General features: G+C 42.8%; 1 protein-coding gene across 2 annotated transcripts in view; it reads left to right on the top strand.

Moving 5' to 3' along the window:
• Positions 1-20,886, top strand: part of WDR49 (WD repeat domain 49) — a 188,022-nt gene that overhangs the window by 135,910 nt on the left and 31,226 nt on the right. For both annotated transcript variants that reach the window (XM_044291706.1, XM_044291707.1), the window contains exons 13-14: positions 8,068-8,226; positions 18,080-18,267. In XM_044291706.1, the coding sequence (XP_044147641.1) occupies positions 8,068-8,226; positions 18,080-18,267 (347 nt within the window). The remainder of the gene's footprint in view (positions 1-8,067; positions 8,227-18,079; positions 18,268-20,886) is intronic.

Genomic DNA, 20,886 nt, shown 5'->3' with positions numbered 1-20,886 from the left:
AGGTAAGACCATGACAGTGACATCAAAAATGCAGTTTCTGAGGCAAAACCAAGATATAGAGAAGAACTGTGGAATGTAGTCCAATCATCCTGGGCTGGAATACCTGTTCACAGGTGCCAGAAGTTGGTTGACTCCATGCAACACAGATGTACAGCAGTTCTCAGAAACAGCGGTTACACAACTAAATATTAGTTAAGTGATTCAAAGGAAAGCAAAATCTTCAAACATTTTTCAGTTTATATAGTGAATGTTTGAGTTTGTAAAGAAGAATACAAACTCTGCTATTTTAGAGGAACAACACAAATTTGATATATTTTTCTTCATGTTTTGACTTGGAATATAATGTGTAGTGTTCCCAATGCATTTGTGTGTATGGAAATAAAAGCTATTAGAAGGATTTTGTGCTTGATTCACTTTTTAAACACACTGCTATTATTTTGAACACAACTGTACATAGGTGTCACGGCTGAGGATGGGGAAAACCCTCAGACGTGCGATGACAGAAGATGGTAGTCACGACTTGGCCAGAACCACAGAATTAGGGAGCAGATCACCTCCTATTTCCTCCCTAATCTGACCCTAACTCCTAGCGACATGAGCCGACCTTGAAGGTAGGAGGGCTCATGCTCTGGAACCTCGGGTCCCTACTAACCCTCCGCAGGTCCCTAAGCTAGGAGCTGGGTAGACTACCTGTTCCTCCTGGACATGGAGAAATAGGAGTCTAAAAATGGCCAAACTATAAAGACAGTGGAAACAGAAACAGTCATATGGCAATGGCAGGTAAGTGCAACTAGTACTAACACCTACCTGCCACAGACACAGAGCCTGGGACCCAAGTATCAGTGCTGCTGTCCACAAACACAATAGACAGAGCACACACACCACACAGGACACCAGGAAACCATACGCTGCAAAGAATAGACATGACACACAAACACATCCTCATAACATTGTGTATAAACAATATATAACAATTTGTTTATGACCACAAGGGTGGCCCCCACTGGCAGATGGAATTACCAGGAGGGTGTCTCCAGCAAAGCATGGCTGAAGAACCCCTCAGCTTCAGATCTCCAAAGAGGCTTTATAGCCCAAAGTGGCCACACCCACACAGACACACACAGGAGAGGGAATTAACCCTTCCAACACTAACCAGGGAGTGAAACCACTTAAAGGGGAAGTGTCCAAAACGAAGATCACACTGCAGCTGTTACCGCAGGCAACGACATGGGTGGCAACCATGTCCTGGGAGTCAGCCAGAAGGCCGAGACACTGCCACCACATGTACACTATACCAAACGTTGCCACGGGCAGCCACAGTGAAGGGAAGTGTCACAGTGAACACCTACATAAGACTTAGTGCACACCAGACATACAAAGTGCATAACATACACCTAACAGAGAGGTTGCTAGGTGCAACCGCATGAACATTGCCGCAAGTTGCCTAGCACCAGCTCAGCCTGCTATACTGTGACAATACAAAACAACTTGTTGCCCGCGGCAACCACAAGTGAGGCAACACACTAGCGGCCCTCACCTGTGGTTCAACAACTACACCAAACCGCAGGCAACCGCATGCGGTTCAGGAGTCACGACCATGACCATGGCCGAGACAATAGGCTGGTGCTTTTTTTTATATTGTGCAAGTGCGGCCACCGCAGAAGGATAGCAGGATAGTCGTAACCATAGAAACAGCAGTGTATATTGTTATGGAAAAATTATTCCAGCCAGCAAAGGAGACAATATGGACACTCACAATACATTAGTAATTGTCTTGTATTAACTTTCTCTACTTGATAAATGCCATTTGCTGAAGTGAGACAACCCCTTTAATCACAATAAAGTCACTGCATCACATCTCCTGCAATGGGCGACAGACAGCAGAGGCAGGAAGAGGCCCCAGTTGCTCACATGTTTTTGTTTTTTTCATTGGCACAGAGTAACCACTATTAGGCTACTTTCACACTAGCGTTCGGGCGGATCCGTTCTGAACGGATCCGCTCATAATAATGCAGACGGAGGCTCCGTTCAGAACGGATCCGTCTGCATTATTTTTAGCATAGAACAACTAAGTGTGAAAATAGCCTCGTACGGATCCGTCCAGACTTTCAATGTAAAGTCAATGGGGGACGGATCCGCTTGAAGATTGAGCCACATTGTGGCATCTTCAAACGGATCCGTCCCCATTGACTTACATTGAAAGTCTGGACCGATCCGCACGGATCCGCACGCCTCCGCACGGCCAGGCGGACACCCGAACGCTGCAAGCAGCGTTCAGCTGTCCGCCTGTCCGTGCGGAGGCGAGCGGAGCGGAGGCTGAACGCCGCCAGACTGATGCAGTCTGAGCGGATCCGCCTCCATTCAGACTGCATCAGGGCTGGACGGCTGCGTTCGGGTCCGCTCGTGAGCTCCTTCAAACGGAGCTCACGAGCGGACCAGCGAACGCTAGTGTGAAAGCAGCCTTAGAAGGTACACAAAATATATAACTACTGTGGGGCACAAAAGAGAACTAGTACTATAAATTGGAACAAAGATGGATATTAAAACGGTGTTAGGGCACAATATTGCTGTGTGGGGGCACAAATGAGGTACTGTAACCATACATCGCACAAGGGGAGCACCTTTTAATTGTGTGTGGCCTAAATGAGGTACTGTTACTGTAATAGAGGATTCTAGACAAGATGTAGAAAGAAGTCAAACATGTTTCAGTGGAAAATTCCATGATTGTTCTGAGATGAGAATATCTCTTTAACATTTTACACCTTGTCATTTTTAGGTCTAACATCCTGTGTTGATTAATCTCCTAATATATATTTATAAAGGTTGAAGCTCTGTCTTTCCATTTTAGCAAATCCTTTGCATAGTAATTGAATTAGCCTGTTAGTGAGCTCCTTCTTCTGTTCCCGATGTGAAGTCACACTATTTTCATGCAGTCACCACTAGGGGTACATGAAAATACAGTGACTTTACACAGCCATCACTATGGGGAGCTCAGTGCAAAGAGATAAATATAGCATCCATTGCAGTCAATGGTATCTGTATAAACTTTTATGCACTGAGCTCCTCCTTGTTGGTGGCTTCAGGTAGACAGCTTTGTAATATGAAAAGTGAATCAGGAGATGTATCAGTGTATCAATTGTCTGGTCTAAATTTAGTGAGAAATATGCTATTCAGGATGAACATAATTTTTATGAAGCACTAGTATTGATTGAGCACCAAAGTGCTCGGGTGCCCTGACCGAACACATTGGTATGCTTGTGTGTTCTACCGAGCACCCGAGCACAATGGAAGTCAATGGGAGAACACCAGGCACCCCCTCCTCGGAAGAGAAGAGGGTGTCTAGTTCACACAAAAAGGTTAGAAATTGATGGAAACCCCATCAAAATGGTTTGGAAACAGCATTAAGAGGATGGCTGGATGTGTCTTGGACTCCTATTATCTATGACATACAATAGACAACTACACAAAGGCTATATGCCAAAAGCCAGGTATGTGGAAGCCAACAATCTATCTATGAGACAGATAATAGTCAGCATACCTTACAATGGCAGCATTATGCACTATGAGACATTCCAAACCAACTCTCATCTGACTGAGAGCCATTAAGCCAAAAAGTTGCTTCATATCTGTTGCATACTTGGGTGGACCTGTGCACCTAGATCAAAATTCTGATTGTCCTAACATAATAATCAATAACCTTTCTATACAGTTTTGTCATGTTAAACTAATTTGCATAAACATGGGCATATGGCAAAGACATGCAAATGAGCAGAATCTGCCTTGTTTTTCAGCTGAAAACCATTTGCATGGAATATTTGTGATCTACACTACTCATGAACAGCGCCATCAATTGGATTCATAGTCTTGTCATAAGACTATGAAACCAATAGATGGCTCTGTTCATCTTGTTGGGGCACTAGTAAGTGGGGCACCCCGCTCAACAGAGTCCACACCGTGTAGCACTCAGCCTTTTGCATGGAAAATTTGCGATTAGAATATTAGCGATCTACACTACTCATGAACAGCGCCATCTATTGGATTTATTATCTAATAGTCTTGTCATAAGACTATGAAACAAATATATGGCACTGTTCATGACTCATGAGTTGCGCTGTTCATGAGTAGCATAGATCGCAAATTTTCCATGCAAATGATTTTTCAGCTGAAAAACAAGGCAGATTTTTACATGACAGACCTGTGGGGCCCTAGATCTTTGTACATCACTGCACATCCCTGCCTGACATGTATTTATTTGGATTCCCCATTTAATTATGGAATAATGGTTATGAAGCATCTCTGTGTTCCATTCAATTATTGCTACTAGAGGCTTATTAATGGATTTGCATCTGGGTGTTACCAGTTGGGGGGGGGGGGGGGGGTCCCTGCCGAGACTCGTGCTTGCAGCACTGACTGGACAGACTCAGGCTCTGTCGGGACACCACCCTTTCCCCACATGGATAGCACTTGTAGATTCATTAGTAAACTTCTAGTAGCAATTACTCAGGAATGAAATGCTAGTTTATGAAAATGCTCCAGAATCATTATTGCATGAAGAATACAATTGCACAAGAAACAGGAGTGGTGGTAACCTGCAGCTAGCACTAGAGGGAGCATTTCTATATACTGTTTTATTGTTGTGTATAAATCCATACAATAGATTCTTAAAAACCCCTGTAGTAGTGACTGCAGGCTGCTAATATCTTTTTATTAAACTACAGTCATAGGTTTCCATACACATATACTAAAATCCAGTTTTTCCACAAATATTTATATTAAATCCTAGCACTCTTTTATGCCTGTTAGGTTCTCTAATATATTTGAAGAATGTGAAATGTCATAATACTAGACACAATGTATTTCAGCTTTTATTTCTTTTAGCAAATTACCAGATGTTCCGAAGTTTACATACAAGTTGACTATATCTTTGAATAGCTTGGAAAATTCAGAAAATTATGTCATGGCTTTAGATGCTTCTGATAGGCCTATTGTCATCAGTTATTTGGAGGTGCACCTGTGTCAGTGTGATAAGACCTACCTTCAGTGCCTACTTGCCTCTTTGCTTCACATCATAGGAAAATTGAAAGAAATCAGATGATATCAGAAAAAAAAGTGTGGATCTCCCCAAATCCAGTACATCCTTGGAAGTAATTTCCAATCAACTGAAGGTACCACTTTCAAATGATAATATGTAAGTTTAAACTCCATGGAATCACACAGCCATCATGCCATTCCAGGGAACCACACAGCCACCATGCCATTGCAGAAGGAGACCACACAGCCGACATGCCATTCCAGAAGGAGACCACACAGCCATTATGCCATTCCAGAAGGAGAACACACAGCCATCATGCTATTCCATGGAACCGCACAGCCACCATGCCATTCCTAGAAGGAGACCACACAGCCACCATGCCATTATGCCATTCCAGAAGGAGAACACACAGCCATCATGCCATTTCATGGAACCACACAGCCATTATGCCATTCCAGAAGGAGACCACTCAGCCATCATGCCATTCCATGGAACCACAAAGCCATCATGCCATTCCAGAAGGGCACACATTCTGTTTCCTAGAGGTGATTGGACTTTGGTGCGAAAAAATCCAAATCATTCCTAGAAGAACAAACGACCTTCTGTAGATGCTGGAGAAAACAGGTGCAAACTATCGTATCTGTATAAGCAGTAAAATGTGTCTAATATTGACATAACCTGAATGATAACTCATTAAGTAAGAAGCCACTGTTTTAAAACTGCCTTAAAAAAGCTAGGTTACAGTCTGCAACCACAAATGGGAAGAACATATTTTGAGAAGCTAGAAGTTACACCATTGAAAGACAATGCTACCAAATACCAACCACATGTACGAAACGTCTGAGCCACTGGCAATGTTATGAAAGAAATAAAAGCTGAAATAAATCACTAGTATTATTCTGACATTTCACACTTACAATATAGTAGTGATCCTAAGAGAGGGAATATGTACTAGGATTAAATGTTAGGAATTGTAAAAAATAGTTTTCAATGAATATGGCTAAGATGTATGTAAACTTAGGACTTCAACTGTATATGTTTATGGAGATTTGGAGCCCTACTATAAAGATATATTAAGAAACTGATCAACACCTATGTGGACCTACTTAGATTTAAAACACTAAATAATGTTCAAGGGTAAAGGACATTTATACATGCTTTATTATATAGGGTGTTGATATGTACCAAACGCAAATAATAAAAGAGTTGAAATGTAGTCACTTAAATAAGTAATTTTTTAGCATATTTCAGGCTAGATTGAGCATTTCTTAATGTCAATTTTAAGTAGTTTTTCTGCTAATAATTGATTTTTAGCCCTTTTATGTTGGTTTCTTACACAGCATTTTACTGAAAATGCCATGTTTTTTATGATGTTTTTTTTATGTTTTTTATATGGGTTGTCTGAGGTTAATAAAAATTTGTGCGGCCCTTGTACATATGGTAAATTAAGAATCGATAATCACCCTTTTCTCCCCTGCATTTTTTCAGTGCTCCTGTTCCAATCCAAACCGCTGCCATTTGTTTTCCTGGCTGCAGCAGTGATTATCCATGCGCACAGGTCACTACTGTAGCCAGTCACTGGCCTGAGCACTGATGTCCTGTGTACTGCTGAGGCCAGTGATTGGCTGCACAGTGATCAGTGTGCACAAAACATCACTACTGCAGCCAGGAAGAGGACATCAGTGCCAGGGAGGACCTGAGATTCTTTTGTTATTTTAGCACATATACAGGGCTGCCTGTTTTTTTTTTTTGCAGTCTGTATGTGGAACCGTTCACTTCAATGGGACCACAAAAAACGCTCAACACGGAGAAACCAATGATTCCCTATGGGAATGGTTCTCACCTGGGCGTTTTACAGCGCGTATGATCGCGCTGTAAAACGCCCGACGCTCAAACAAGTTCTTGAGCTTTTTTTGGGGCGTTTGTCGCGCGTTCCCGCACATAGATATTCGGGAACGCGCGACAATGTGTGCACGCCTGTCTCTGTATGCGCGATTGTAAACGCCTGTACAATCGCGCATACAGAGCGCTCGTTTCAGAACGCTCAGGTCTGAACCCCCTGTTACAAAAAACTAAATGGCTGCACACCGTTATATATACAAACAATAGAGCTAAGAAATGGGGTTCGTTCTAGACAAAAGTGGTACAATATCGACTATAAACGGAAGCTCTTAGCGCACATACGTATCGGGCCCATCTACCAGGCGTCAAGGTGGCTTCTGCAGATGGGTCCCTATCACTAAATATACTGCCTCTCTTGGACTTACTTAAGCCTACAATATTCAGGGCGGTGTAGGAACCAGCTACAAACGTACTCTGCTCAGAAGTCCCAGGCAGATGGGCGTGTTCAGTCTAAAAGAGGCGCTACCCTCAATATATTGCAAGAAAATTTAGACTAGAACCATCAGACACGTATGTGCGCTAAGAGCTTCCATTACTCACATTATAGTCGGTATTGTACCACTTTTATCTAGAATGACCCCCATTTCTTAGCTCTATTGTTTGGATATATAACGGTGTGCAGCCATTTAGTTTTTTGTAATTATGTCCTATTTTTGTCCGCATAGGACTGTTCTATTAGGGGCCAGCCGTTACGTTCTGCAAAATGCGGAATACATACGGCAGCTATCCATGTTTTGTGGATGTGCATGAGCCCTAATTGTGTTTTTTTGCAACCAGATGATACTTTGAAGTCTATAATGCAATATACACCACATACAGTTCATTTTCGTTTGCTGCATTTTGGAGGTGTTTTTTTTAATCAGTAGTGTTGCAAAATGTAGCATGCTCTGGTTATGGCATTTCTTCCAGCATGTTTGCCATAGGCTTCTCTACAGGGCTTGAAAAATGCCAGGAAAAGCATGTACAAAAAACAAACAACAAAAAAATCCCATAAAAATGTTATAATGCTATAAATAAAAAGCTGGCTTTTTAAAATGCATATCTTCATGCATTTTAAGACTGTGTGAAGACGGACTTACCATGACTTCAAGTTTTTGTTTATAGCTGCGAACCAGTCTGATCTTTTTATACAGAATCTCAGCTGCCAAGCCCTGGAAAAAGAAGCATCTCCTCGTCATCTTCTGGAAGATATACACGTTCTTCGAGTGGCTCCTGCAACACAGAGTCTGACAGCAATAATACCGTAACAAGATTGTTCTTCCTGGGGGCAAGAAAACATATCTCAGCTACAGGTAGCTTTTATTCTCACACATTCCTCTTCTTGAACAATACATATTGACTCTAACTGAAGCCTTATCTTAAATTTCTTCCCCATGTCTCTGGAGCTCCAGTGTAATGGAGAAAATGAAAATTAAAGTGTTTTTTTTTTATCTCGTATATAGTCTTTGGAAGGAAAAGCAGGTAAGAATTTGTCAGCTTCAATGCCATTCCTGGCTATCATTGCAATGGGAAGTGCGTTCCTACTGAACCTGTATATACGGCAGGTAGAAGAGTATCAGAATTTCAATATTAATAGCAAGGAGAGTTAACTGTTTTGTAATGTGGAATGACCAAGCCTTGATCTATCTCAGGGATACCTGGAGAAGTGTTTAGATGGCTTATTCCATATTTTATTGTCACTTTTGAAATATCTTCTAAATAATAGTGTTGGGCGAGCATGCTTGGTCGAATATTGCGTGTGCCCGAGCGCGATGCTCGAGTCAGTGTATTTAAATCTAATTTAGCCTCTATTTCTGAAACTTTTCTGGTGGGATTCAAACTCACAACCTTCTACAATACAGCCCAGAATATTAACCACTACACTATAGAGCTGCATGGCCAGTTGCTTTAAAAAAAAAAAATATATATATATATATATATATATATGACTTCTGCTGTATAGGAATACTTATACAGCAAGTATTCCTATACAGCAGAAGTCTCATTTATTTATTTTTACTTTTTTTTATGTAACTAGCCATGCAGCTTTATGGTGTAGTGGTTTAGATTCTTGGCTGCAAAATCCCACCAGAAACTTTACAGAAATAGAGGCTAAATTAGATTTAAATACACTAGGTGTTCCCAAACACTGACTCCATATATGGACATAGCTATATATGGAGTCAGAGCAGGGACTCCTAAGCCAAACTAGAGTCCCAACCCCCTTCCCTCTTCAGAGCAGGGGGTGCCTGGTTTAATTCTCGGGTTCTCCAATTGACTTCCATTGTGCCCAGAGGCTCTGTAGAGCACCCGAGCATCGGGAAGTGTTCTATTCGAGCACCAGAGCACACAAGCACTTTGGTACTCGACCAACACTACTAAATAACTCATGACCTATGGTACCTTCTTATCATTTGCTATTGATCTTCAGTCTAGTCCATCGGTATCACACTGGACAAGCCTGACCAGAACATACAAAAAAAATAGGCTTCAATTCACATGGACTGAGGAAAGGTTTCAGACCTACTGTACAGTGATGAGCGGCAGGGGCAATATTCGAATTTGCAATATTTCACGAATATTTGGGCGAATATTCGTCATATATTCACGAATTCGTGATCTCCAGTCATTTTGTTCTTGATTGCGAAAATCGGCAATCTTAAAATTCGTGATGCGAAAATTCCAGTTCAATACTTCTCCTAAAGTCAAAGATATTTCAGCCTTCTCATTTGCCCACAAGCAAGAAGCAGTGAGGGATCATGGGTACTGATGAAAAAATCTAGAATATTCACGATTACAATGATATAGCACTATATTCTAGATATTTGCGAAATCATGTTAATGCTCCGTGTCTATGCTGTCCAGAACGGGGCTTGACTCTCTTTCACGCAGTGGATTAGCCACACGGGATCCGTTCGTGTTAAAGAGCCCTAAGCCCAATGCATGGCTACACTCACCCAGTCCTAATAATATCCAGGGTGTAGCTGGCGTCGGCGTGATGTCCGCTGGATCCAGAACAAGGTCCCTGTGGTCATAGAGAAAAAAGAATAATCAAATAAGGAAGGGATGGTGACTGCTCTGGTGAAATCACCAGCAGGGGGCGCTGTGCTGGCCTGTAAGACTGAGCCATGCCAATGCATAGCAGGGTAATCTAGGACATTTCCCCTAAGTGCTACAACACAGTACTAATGCCCACATTGTGGCCCCTCACAGTAATTGAGCCCACCTTGTGGTCCCTTCAAAATAGTTATGTCCTTCTTGTGGCCTCTCACAGCAGTTATGCCCACCTTTGTCCCTCTGTTCCTCTCACTTTAGTTATGCCTACTTTTGTGTCCCCTCACTGTAGTTATGCGCCCCCTCAGTCGTTATGCCCAGATATGTGCCTCCCTCACAGTAGTTATGCCCAGATATGTGCCCCCTCACAGTAGTTATAGCCAGATATGCGCCCCCTCACAGTAGTTATGCCCAGATATGTGCCTCCCTCACAGTAGTTATGCCCAGATATGTGCCCCCTCACAGTAGTTATAGCCAGATATGTGCCCCCTCACAATTGTTATGCCCAGATATGTGCCTCCCTCACAGTAGTTATGCCCAGATATGTGCCCCCTCACAGTAGTTATAGCCAGATATGTGCCCCTTACAGTCGTTATGCCCAGATATGTGCCTCCCTCACAGTAGTTATGACCAGATATGTGCCCCTCACAGTGGTTGTTATAGCCAGATACATGCCCCCTCATAGTAGTTATGCCAGATTATGTGCCCTCGCAGTAGTTATGCCAGATATGTGCCCCCTCACAGCAGTTATGCCAGATATGTGCCCCTCACAGTAGTTATACCCAGATATGTGCCCCTCACAGTGGTTATGCTCTTTTGTGCCCCTCACTCTAGTTGTTGTCCCCTTTTTGCAGCTTTATGGGAAAAAAAAACCACATACTTACCCTCTTCCCTGATGGCGTGCTCCCACACTCACATCACGCTGCTGGCTGTGCTGGAGGCCGATTTCCGGGCCTTCAGCACTCCTCCCACAGCCAGCAGCACGATGTGCGGCCTGCAGGGGGGACGCCTGAGCTCTGTAGAACAGTGAAGCAGGGAGCGGAGAGGTCTTCCTGCTTCACTCTGATAACAGCCAGTCAGTAACAAGAACTGCTGGGCCGGGTGAGTGCGCCCCTCCCCTCCTTGCTTCTGCGCCTCCTCATGTTTGAAGAGCACTCTGACGGGGCCCGGCATTCTCACTGTACTTCATGCCGGGCCCCGTCAGAGTGCTCCCATTACACGTGAGTGCAGCGGGCCCCCTCCCCCCGCCGCACCCTCTGTGACTGTGATCGTTATGCCCCTGGATGCTGTATATCTCGGAGGGCAGACGGTCGTGTGCAAGAGGCCTGAGGCTGAGGCTATGCCTAGACTTTTCTGTTGGTAGCTTAAAAATCACTTCCAAATTGCTGCAGCCAAGTGATCAGCTGGAGCGATTTAATCACTGGCAGTGATTTCACAGCAAATATTTGCAATGTGACAAAAAGTCTAATTGTCACCTCATACTGAAAGAGGTTGTCCAGGACTCAGGATTTTTTTTTCTACTTCTCTTACCCCCATTAGTACTTGTGATTAGATCTTAACTTACCTGCTCCCCCGCACTCTTTTCTGGCTCTTTGGCTTCCAGATGGTCTTAACTGCACTTCTACTCCCTGCTTGTCCACGTGCGCCACTATAGCTAATGACTGGCCTCAGCAGTGACATGTCTCCAAGAGGCACGTGACTCAGCAGTGATGTGCTACTTGGGGACACATCACCACTGAGGCCATTGATTGGCTGCAGTGGTATATGTGACCTCATCCATCCAGACTTTGACAGGTGAGGACTGAAAAAAGACCTGAGAGCAGCAGGAAACAGGTAAGTACAGATCTCTTCAAAGGTACTGCTGGGGAGGGGGGTGGATTAAAAAAATGAATTCTGGACAACCCTGATAAAAGGCTTCACATCAGGAAAACCATCTTCCAATCAAAGCCAATCTTAATCATTACACCATTGTGCAAACGAATAGATGATCCTTTAAAAGGGATTGTCCAGTTTCATGATATTGAGGACCTATCCCCAGGTCCTGATCAGATCAGGAGCGGCACTCCCACAATCAGCTGTTTGAAGGGGCACGCACGATTTTGGGAGTGCTGCGTTCTTCTCAATGTTTACCTGCATACCATCCGCTTTATAGCAATGAAGAGGAAGGACACAGTATTGTGGCAGCAAGGACTCCACAGCAGGACCAGCTGTAAGCAGAGGGACTCTATATTCACACTGCATATTTTCATGTTTTTCAGCATAGAAATATACTCACAAACATTATTTGAAATCCACACCCAGTACAAAAAAAAGGAGTGACATCTCGCTTTTCAACATGTATTCCATGTAGATTGTAGACTCAGTTTTAATGGGAGGCAGAAATACATGTCAAAATGCATTTGCAAAATTAAAAAAAATGCTAAAAAATGTGATAGTGTCTAGATTTTTGCGGGTGATTTCTCTTGAAATCAGTGCTGTATCTTCACTTTGCAAGAACGGGCCTATCATGCACATGGCCGTATTATGGCTCTGTCTTGAATACAAGATGCAATTAATTAATAATTCATAGTCTTATTCTAGCACATGGGCCCCTTACTGTATATCTGTATGTCATATGGATGTATAGAGGTGTTTTTTTCTGTCGCATTAAAATAGAAAAAGTTGTATACTGTAGCGGATTCTGTATGTACATAGGCATTCTTCTCAGAAAAAGACATATGCCGCCCAACAGCCTGTATAGTGTTACATGGAGACAGCAGAACTCAGCACTGGGTCTTGCTGTATGCATGAGAACATAGGAAGGAACATGTGTCATTTAACCTCTGCCTCACCATTGTTTTTTAGCATTACTGTAAGAGGAGAGAGACCAGGACATTTGGCAGAGGTGCAAATGATATAATGGATTCACTGCTAGTAATTAATAGGCGGTGGGGGGATTCTATGGCCAAGTGGTACCGCTGCTCTTTAGCAACTACAACTTTATTTCCTATCTAATTTTGTAATTAAAATAAATAAATGAATGAAATCCTCAGGTCCTAACTCATTTGCTTTGATATAGTTCACTTTGAAGAGTGCGGTGTTAATTACACGGATTCGTGTCAGAGGTACTGTTAAGATCTCTTCAGTTTTATTTTTTAGATCTGAAATAATGAAGACTTTTTTTTTATTTGCTTCAGTCACTGTGGTTTCATGTAGCGAGCGCAGCAGTGCGCGGTGACCTCACTTACATCACCTAATCTCATTTGTACAGACCTGGCTGAGCAGCTTTCATTTCACATGAGTATAATTGGTACATTAAACGAACACTGGAGCGATGTGTCTGTAAGGTGCAGGAGGACAGGACAAACAGACTACAGCCACTTTCCCAAGGTCAGGACTTAGTATTTTTCATCAGTATTTGTAAGCAAAAAACCAGGAGAGGAACCTCCAGAGATAAACAGAGGTGGATTGGGAATTAAAGGGGCCCTGGAAAGAAAGTTTAAAGTGCTCCCCATTTTATAAGCAGCACAAAATACCATCCCAGCCGAACCAATACACCACAAAATACTGCTCCAGCAAAACCAGACACATATGAGACACCTCCCCTATCCTGTGGATAGGATATATGTATAAATCTTGGCATGACCTCTTTAATAAGACTGCGCATGCACAGTCAGATTACTACATATCTATCCATCCCTACAGGGGAGCACAGAAGCAATGATGGATTACAGAAGGGGCGTTGGGGCCGCCCCGAACGCCCACATACTGCGGAGGGGCACAGGAGCGCATAGTTCCCTGCCCCGCCGCCGATCACCACCATAGGCTTCAGGCCTGAGGCCTATGCGGTAGTGAAATAATGGCGCAGGTGGGCATGATGACGTCATCACATACCTGTGTCGGGATGTAGCACTGTGACGTGTGTGCGCCTGCCATATCCCGCCTTCCTCTGCGAGCAAGTGCCTGGCCCTGGACATTGGTGAGTATTTAGCGTTAATTTTTTTATATATTTTTTTCTTTTTTATTTCATGTGCCTACTTTGGGGGACATGTGGGGTGGGGACACACAGGAGGACATATTAGTGAAAAGGCATCGAGTACATCGGGGAGAAATTACTATATTGGGGCTTTTGAATAGGGGAAAATTACTATGGAAGTATTACTATGTGGGGGCTGTGTGGGGCCAAATTATTATGGGAGGGACCAATATGTCAGGGCAAATTACTATGTGGGGGAAAATTACTATATGGTGCAGTGTGGGGGAAATTACTGTGTGTGGGCAGAGTGCGGGAAATTACTGTCTGGGGCAGTATGGAGGAAATTACTATGATGGGGCAAATTACTATATGGGGCAGTGTGGGGGAAACTACTGTGTGGGGGCAGTGTGGGGGAAATTACTATGTTGGGGGAAATTACTATGTTGGGGGAAATTACTATGTTGGGGGAAATTACTATGTTGGGGGAAATTACTATGTGGGGGGAAATTACTATATCGGGCAGTGTGAGGGAAAATTACTATGTGGGGGCTATGTGGGGGCAAATTACTATATGGGACAGTGTGGGAGAAATTACTATATTAGGGAAGTGTGGTGGAAATTACTATGTGGGGGCAGTGTGGGCAAATTACTATGTGGGGGCAGTGTGGGGGAAATTACTGTGTGGTTGAAATTACTATGTGGGGGCAATGTTGGGCAAATTACTATGTGGGGGCCATGTGGGGCAAATTACTATGTGGGGGCAGTGTGGGGAAAATTACTTTGTGGGGAACTGTGGTGGAAATTACTATGTGGGGGAAATTACTGTGTGGAGGCAAACTACTATATGGGGCAGTTTGGGGGAAATTATTGCGTGGGGGGAAATTACTATGTGGGAGCAGTGTGGGGTAAATAACTATAATGGGGCGTTGCTATTGGGGAGGTAATGTAGATGCAATTCTATTATTTTGGGGACACTATACAGGGATTAATGCCTGGAGCACAATATAGGGTGCTATTATTACTGGGGGCACTCTAGGGGACATTTGAGGCAATTTATCAAACTGGTGTAAAAGAGAACTGGCTTAGTTGCCCATAGCAGCCAATCAGGTTCCACCATTCCCTTTTGACAGCTCTTTTGGAAATCCAATTCTACTTTACACCAGTTTGATAAATGACCCCAATTATGTCTATTAGGGTCACTATTTTTTCAGCAGTATAGTACCTTGGTCATTGGGGAGCACAACAGGCACAGTATTGGGAGTGGCAGCAGGATAACACTGTGGGGACACCAGGATGGGGAGGTTGATGAAAAAATTGAGAAATCTAACATGTGTTACAAACTCTGTAGAGACGAGATGTGGCTGAAAGAATTTGCCATGGCCATCTGGGTCAAATGGAGGAGAAGAGAAGGTCTACATGACAGGAGATGTCACTGGATGTAAGAGGTATGTGGTGCTGTATATTCTTCCATGTCTTTTTTATTATAATTATATGTATTTTAAATTTGGTGACCACATTTTTCAGTTCAGGACCCAATTTGGGGTATTTTTTTTTAGTCTGAAGATTTCATATGGCCTAGGAAGAGACTGTGGCGCTCACGAAGCACCGCAGCCTCTTCATGCAAAAAAAACTCTAAACTAAAATGGAGGGAGGGGCCCAAGTTGGGTAGACAGCCCTGGGCCTATCATGCACGTAATCCTTCCCTGCACAGAAGCAGTGATTTTTTTTGTCAGCAGTGAAGAAGCCTATAGGATTAATTCAAGTGTCTTTTATGTGCAGTTGTTCCTGCTAGCAATTGAAGAAAAGTGGTAATCTTTGGTGAGAAATGGTGACTTATTTCCTTGGTGACTGGTAAAACTTAAAGGGTGTTTCCAAGATGTTTCTACTGATGACCTATCCTCAGTATCTGATCTGTGGGGTCTGACAACCAGGACCTCCCTGAACAGCTGTTTGAGAAGGCCCTCGCACTCGCAGTAGGGCTGCAGCCTTTTTGCAGCTTTTCCTAGACCATATGATGTCACTTTCATCGGTCACAAGGCCTAGATGCAGCTCAGTGAATGGGCTGCGATACCAAGGACAAGAGCTGTACAATATAGAGCGGTGTGCTTGGTGAGCTGAGAGAAGGCCTCGGCACTACTGAGAGCGCCGGTGCCTTCTCAAACAGCTGATCAGGGGGGTCTCCGATGTCAGACCCCCACCAATCAGATACTGGTGACCTAGCCAGAGGATAGTTCAAGCAGAATAACCAGCAGCATGTCCTCCAAGAGTTCTTTATTCAAATTGGGTCCATAAAAATGTACAAAAAGGGCCAAGTACATTTTTATGGACCCAATTTCAATAAAGACCCTTGAAGGACATGCTACTGTTTGAACTGTGTATGGAGCGACTGCCGTGGAACCATGGTTGCTTACAGGCTGAGGCATTCCTGAAGGAGTCTAGAGGGAAGGTTGGTGCTGCTTTCATTGTACAGTTAGAAAATCTCAGAACCCCTTTAGTTCTTGACGTTAAAGTCTCTGTACTTGGATCTGAAAAGAATAAAGTGCCTCTTTTTACCCACTTAATCCTTGTTTGTTAATTTGAGTGAAAAAGATGTCAACTCTAGCCTGCCTGTTACATAGAGAAGGTGATATTTAATTTCTTGGAGGGAGAAAATTAAAGGTAAAATGTGTCTGTCACAGGCAGACACATTACAAAGGTACAGCAGTTCTCCTTTAGGTCTGATGTTATACAAAAGTTGAAGAGGAATGTTGTCTTATCGCCCATCGCAACCATTTAATGCCCATGTTTAATTTTACCAGAGCACTTTACAGAATGAAAGCCAAACTCTTCGGACCCTTTCACACGGGCGAGTTTTCCGCGCGGGTGCAATGCGTGAGTTGAACGCATTGCACCCACACTAAATCCTGACCCATTCATTTCTATGGGGCTGTGCACATGAGCAGTGATTTTCATGCATGACTTGTGAGTTGTGTGAAAATTGCAGCATGCTCTATTTTGTGCGTTTTTCACGCAACGCAGGTCCCATAGAAGTGAATGGGGCTGCGTGAAAATCGCAAGCAAGTGCGGATGCGGTGCGATTTTCACGCATGGTTACTAGGAGACGATCGGGATGGGGACCCGATCATTATTATTTTCTCTTATAACATGGTTATAAGGGAAAATAATAGCATTCTGAATACAGAATGCTAAGTAAAATAGGGCTGGAGGGGAAAAAAAATAATAATAATAATTAACTCACCTTAATCCACTTGTTCGCACAGCTGGCATCTCTTCTGTCTTCCTCTGTGAGGAATAGGACCTTTGATGACGTCACTACGCTCATCACATGGTCCGTCACATGATCCATCACCATGGTGATGGATCATGTGACGGACCATGTGATGAACGCAGTGACGTCATCAAAGGTTCTATTGCTCACAGATAAAGACAGAAGAGATGCCGCTGCGCAAACAAGTGGATTAAGGTGAGTTAAAAAATATTTTTATTTTTTTTAACCCCTCCAACCCTATTTTACTTAGCATTCTGTATTCAGAATGCTATTATTTTCCCTTATAACCATGTTATAATGGAAAATAATACAATCTACACAACCTTTAACCCAAACCTGAATTTCTGTGAAGTAGTTCGGGTCTGGGTACCACAGTTAGTTTTTTGTCACGCGCGTGCAAAACAGATTGCACCCGCGTGATAAAAACTGGACAACGGAACGCAATCACAGTCAAAACGGACTGCAATTGGGTACCTACTTAGGCGGGTTTGCCACAACGCATCCGGACCTTATCTGGACACGATTGTGTGAGAGAGGCCTTCATGTTGCAATGGCGGCAAAACCACCTTTAAACTAAGCCAGTTTTACACTTCTTTCACATGAGCGATATGGAAAATGTTAATGAAAAATTATGGTTTTTCATGCAAGTTCAATTAGTTTTGTCTGTGATTACATTCATTGTTCCAAATTTTTGTGTCCAGATTGAATGCGTTTTTCATTCGTGTGAAGAAAAACTGAAGACTGACACTCAACATCTCTTAGCAACCATCAGTAAAAACACATTGTGAGAGATACAGTATATCAAAACTGGTGTAAAGGGTTGCTGACCCCTGTTCTATACTTTGATCTGTAGGTACATCTTACATTAACATTATCTCCTTCATTTCAGGTGGGGCCAACCTGGTGTCTTGTGGAGGATCTGGCTATGTTAGATTTTGGAATATATTTAGAAACCAGTTAATGGCAGAGTTTCAAGCTCATGAAGGTGCAAGTTTCATAATTATGACCATTGACAAAACAAACAATTACCTAATTACAGGAGATCTAGATGGATGGATTAAAGTTTGGGACATACAGGTAATCTAAACCCCATGTCCATGCAATAAATACTTGGCCTGTTAATCAGAATGGCCGTGACTTGCTAAAAGAGGGACTTAGTCTCTTTGAATAACAAATTACCTTATGGGGTCATTTATCAAACTGGTGTAAAGTAGAACTGGCTTAGTTGCCAAGAGCAACCAATCAGATTCCACCTTTCGTTTTTGACAGTTCCTTTGGAAAATGAGAGTTTGGAATCGGATTGGTTGCTATAGGCAACTAAGCCAGTTCTACTTTACACCAGTTTGATAAATGACCCCATTAGAGAAGTTGGTTGAGGACCATATAGACCAGGGACTCTCTTTTTTTTCTACTGGGGCTTCACCAGTCCAAATATGTTGAAGCCTGTGTCTTACCACTGGTCAAAGTCCATGCCAAGAGTTTAAAATTTTTTATTAACATTTGTCTTAAATTTAGCAGAACATTAATACAATCCTAAAAAAACACTGCTAAATCAGACATGTGCAGCTATAGAAATTCCTGTGTAGCATATAATTACGTCTGTCAAAACTGCCTAATTCAACTGCACCACACCAACTACTGGTGGGTGCCTCACCAGTGAGGTCCACCTCACAGAGCAGCACTCATGTAAGCCATATTGTTTGTCTGAAGGGAATTTTTACCAATGTGACAGAAGAGCAATGAAGGACTTACGGTATATTTACTGATATTTTGCTTTATTCAGGAGGAAATGTTCTTAAAATCTTTTAACCAACAAGACTTCATTTTTGGACTAGAAGATTGTGTTGTGGCTTATTTGGTGTATTTAGTTTCACCTCACGTCTCGTGTAATCTTGTAGAACCTATTGTACTAAATTTCTTTAATCTCTTCTGTAATGTGTTTGGGGTCTGAAGGGTGATGAAGCGTTTGTTACATTGACTGATGTTTTATTTTCTAATGTTGGCTGACCTTGTAAGTCAGTGAAATGTTCTGGGAAAACAGAAAATAAAAAAAGCAGACTGTGATGTACATGTCCTTTCCATAGCTCTTTCCAGGCCTATGTTTAGCTCACAGGCGTCTGTAAGCACAGTGGGGGATATCTATAACAACTAGTGCAAAGGTGAAATAAAGTTGTCAGCCGAAGCGACCAATCGGATGAAGCATGCTTTCAATTTGTTAGTTAGGATATATAGGATTTGGTGACTACAACCTTTCCTTCACATAAATGTTGCATACAATATTCCTAAAGGACAAGGTTTGGTGGTACAATGTAGTAATAATGTATTTATAAATGGCAACAGTGTTGCATAATAACTAACATGCAATCATAATAAATCAAGATATACAGTACAGACCAAAAGTTTGGACACACCTTCTCATTCAAAGAGTTGTCTTTATTTTCATGACTATGAAAATTGTAGATTCACACTGAAGGCATCACAACTATGAATTAACACATGTGGAATTATATACATAACAAGAAAGTGTGAAACAACTGAAAATATGTCATATTCTAGGTTCTTCAAAGTAGCCACCTTTTGCTTTGATTACTGCCTTGCACACTCGTGGCATTCTCTTGATGAGCTTCAAGAGGTAGTCACCTGAAATGGTTTTCACTTCACAGGTGTGCCCTGTCAGGTTTAATAAGTGGGATTTCTTGCCTTATAAATGGGGTTGGGACCATCAGTTGCGTTGTGGAGAAGTCAGGTGGATACACAGCTGATAGTCCTACTGAATAGACTGTTAGAATTTGTATTATGGCAAGAAAAAAGCAGCTAAGTAAAGAAAAACGAGTGGCCATCATTACTTTAAGAAATGAAGGTCAGTCAGTCTGAAAAATTGGGAAAACTTTGAAAGTGTCCCCAAGTGCAGTCACAAAAACCATCAAGCGCTACAAAGAAACTGGCTCACATGCAGACCGCCCCAGGAAAAGAAGACCAAAAGTCACCTCTGCTGCGGAGGATAAGTTCATCCGAGTCACCAGCCTCAGAAATCGCAGGTTAACAGCAGCTCAGATTAGAGACCAGGTCAATGCCACACAGAGTTCTAGCAGCAGACACATCTCTAGAACAACTGTTAAGAGGAGACTGTGTAAATCATGCCTTCATGGTAGAATATCTGCTAGGAAACCACTGCTAAGGACTGGCAACAAGCAGAAGAGACTTGTTTGGGCTAAAGAACACAAGGAATGGACATTAGACCAGTGGAAATCTGTGTTTTGGTCTGATGAGTCCAAATTTGAGATCTTTGGTTCCAACCACCACGTCTTTGTGCGACGCAGAAAAGGTGAACGGATGGACTCTACATGCCTGGTTCCCACCGTGAAGCATGGAGGAAGAGGTGTGATGGTGTGGGAGTGCTTTGCTGGTGACACTGTTGGGGATTTATTCAAAATTGAAGGCATACTGAACCAGCATGGCTACCACAGCATCTTGCAGCGGCATGCTATTCCATCCGGTTTGCGTTTAGTTGGACCATCATTATTTTTCAACAGGACAATGACCCCAAACACACCTCCAGGCTGTGTAAGGGCTATTTGACCATGAAGGAGAGTGATAGGGTGCTGTGCCAGATGACCTGGCCTCCACAGTCACCGGACCTGAACCCAATCGAGATTGTTTGGGGTAAGCTGGTCCGCAGAGTGAAGGCAAAAGGGC

Source organism: Bufo gargarizans, chromosome 4 (assembly GCF_014858855.1).
Source record: "Bufo gargarizans isolate SCDJY-AF-19 chromosome 4, ASM1485885v1, whole genome shotgun sequence".
Taxonomy (NCBI): Eukaryota; Metazoa; Chordata; class Amphibia; order Anura; family Bufonidae; genus Bufo; species Bufo gargarizans.
The sequence above is the reverse complement of the archived record's forward strand: the minus strand, read 5'-3'. Positions and strand labels throughout refer to the sequence as shown.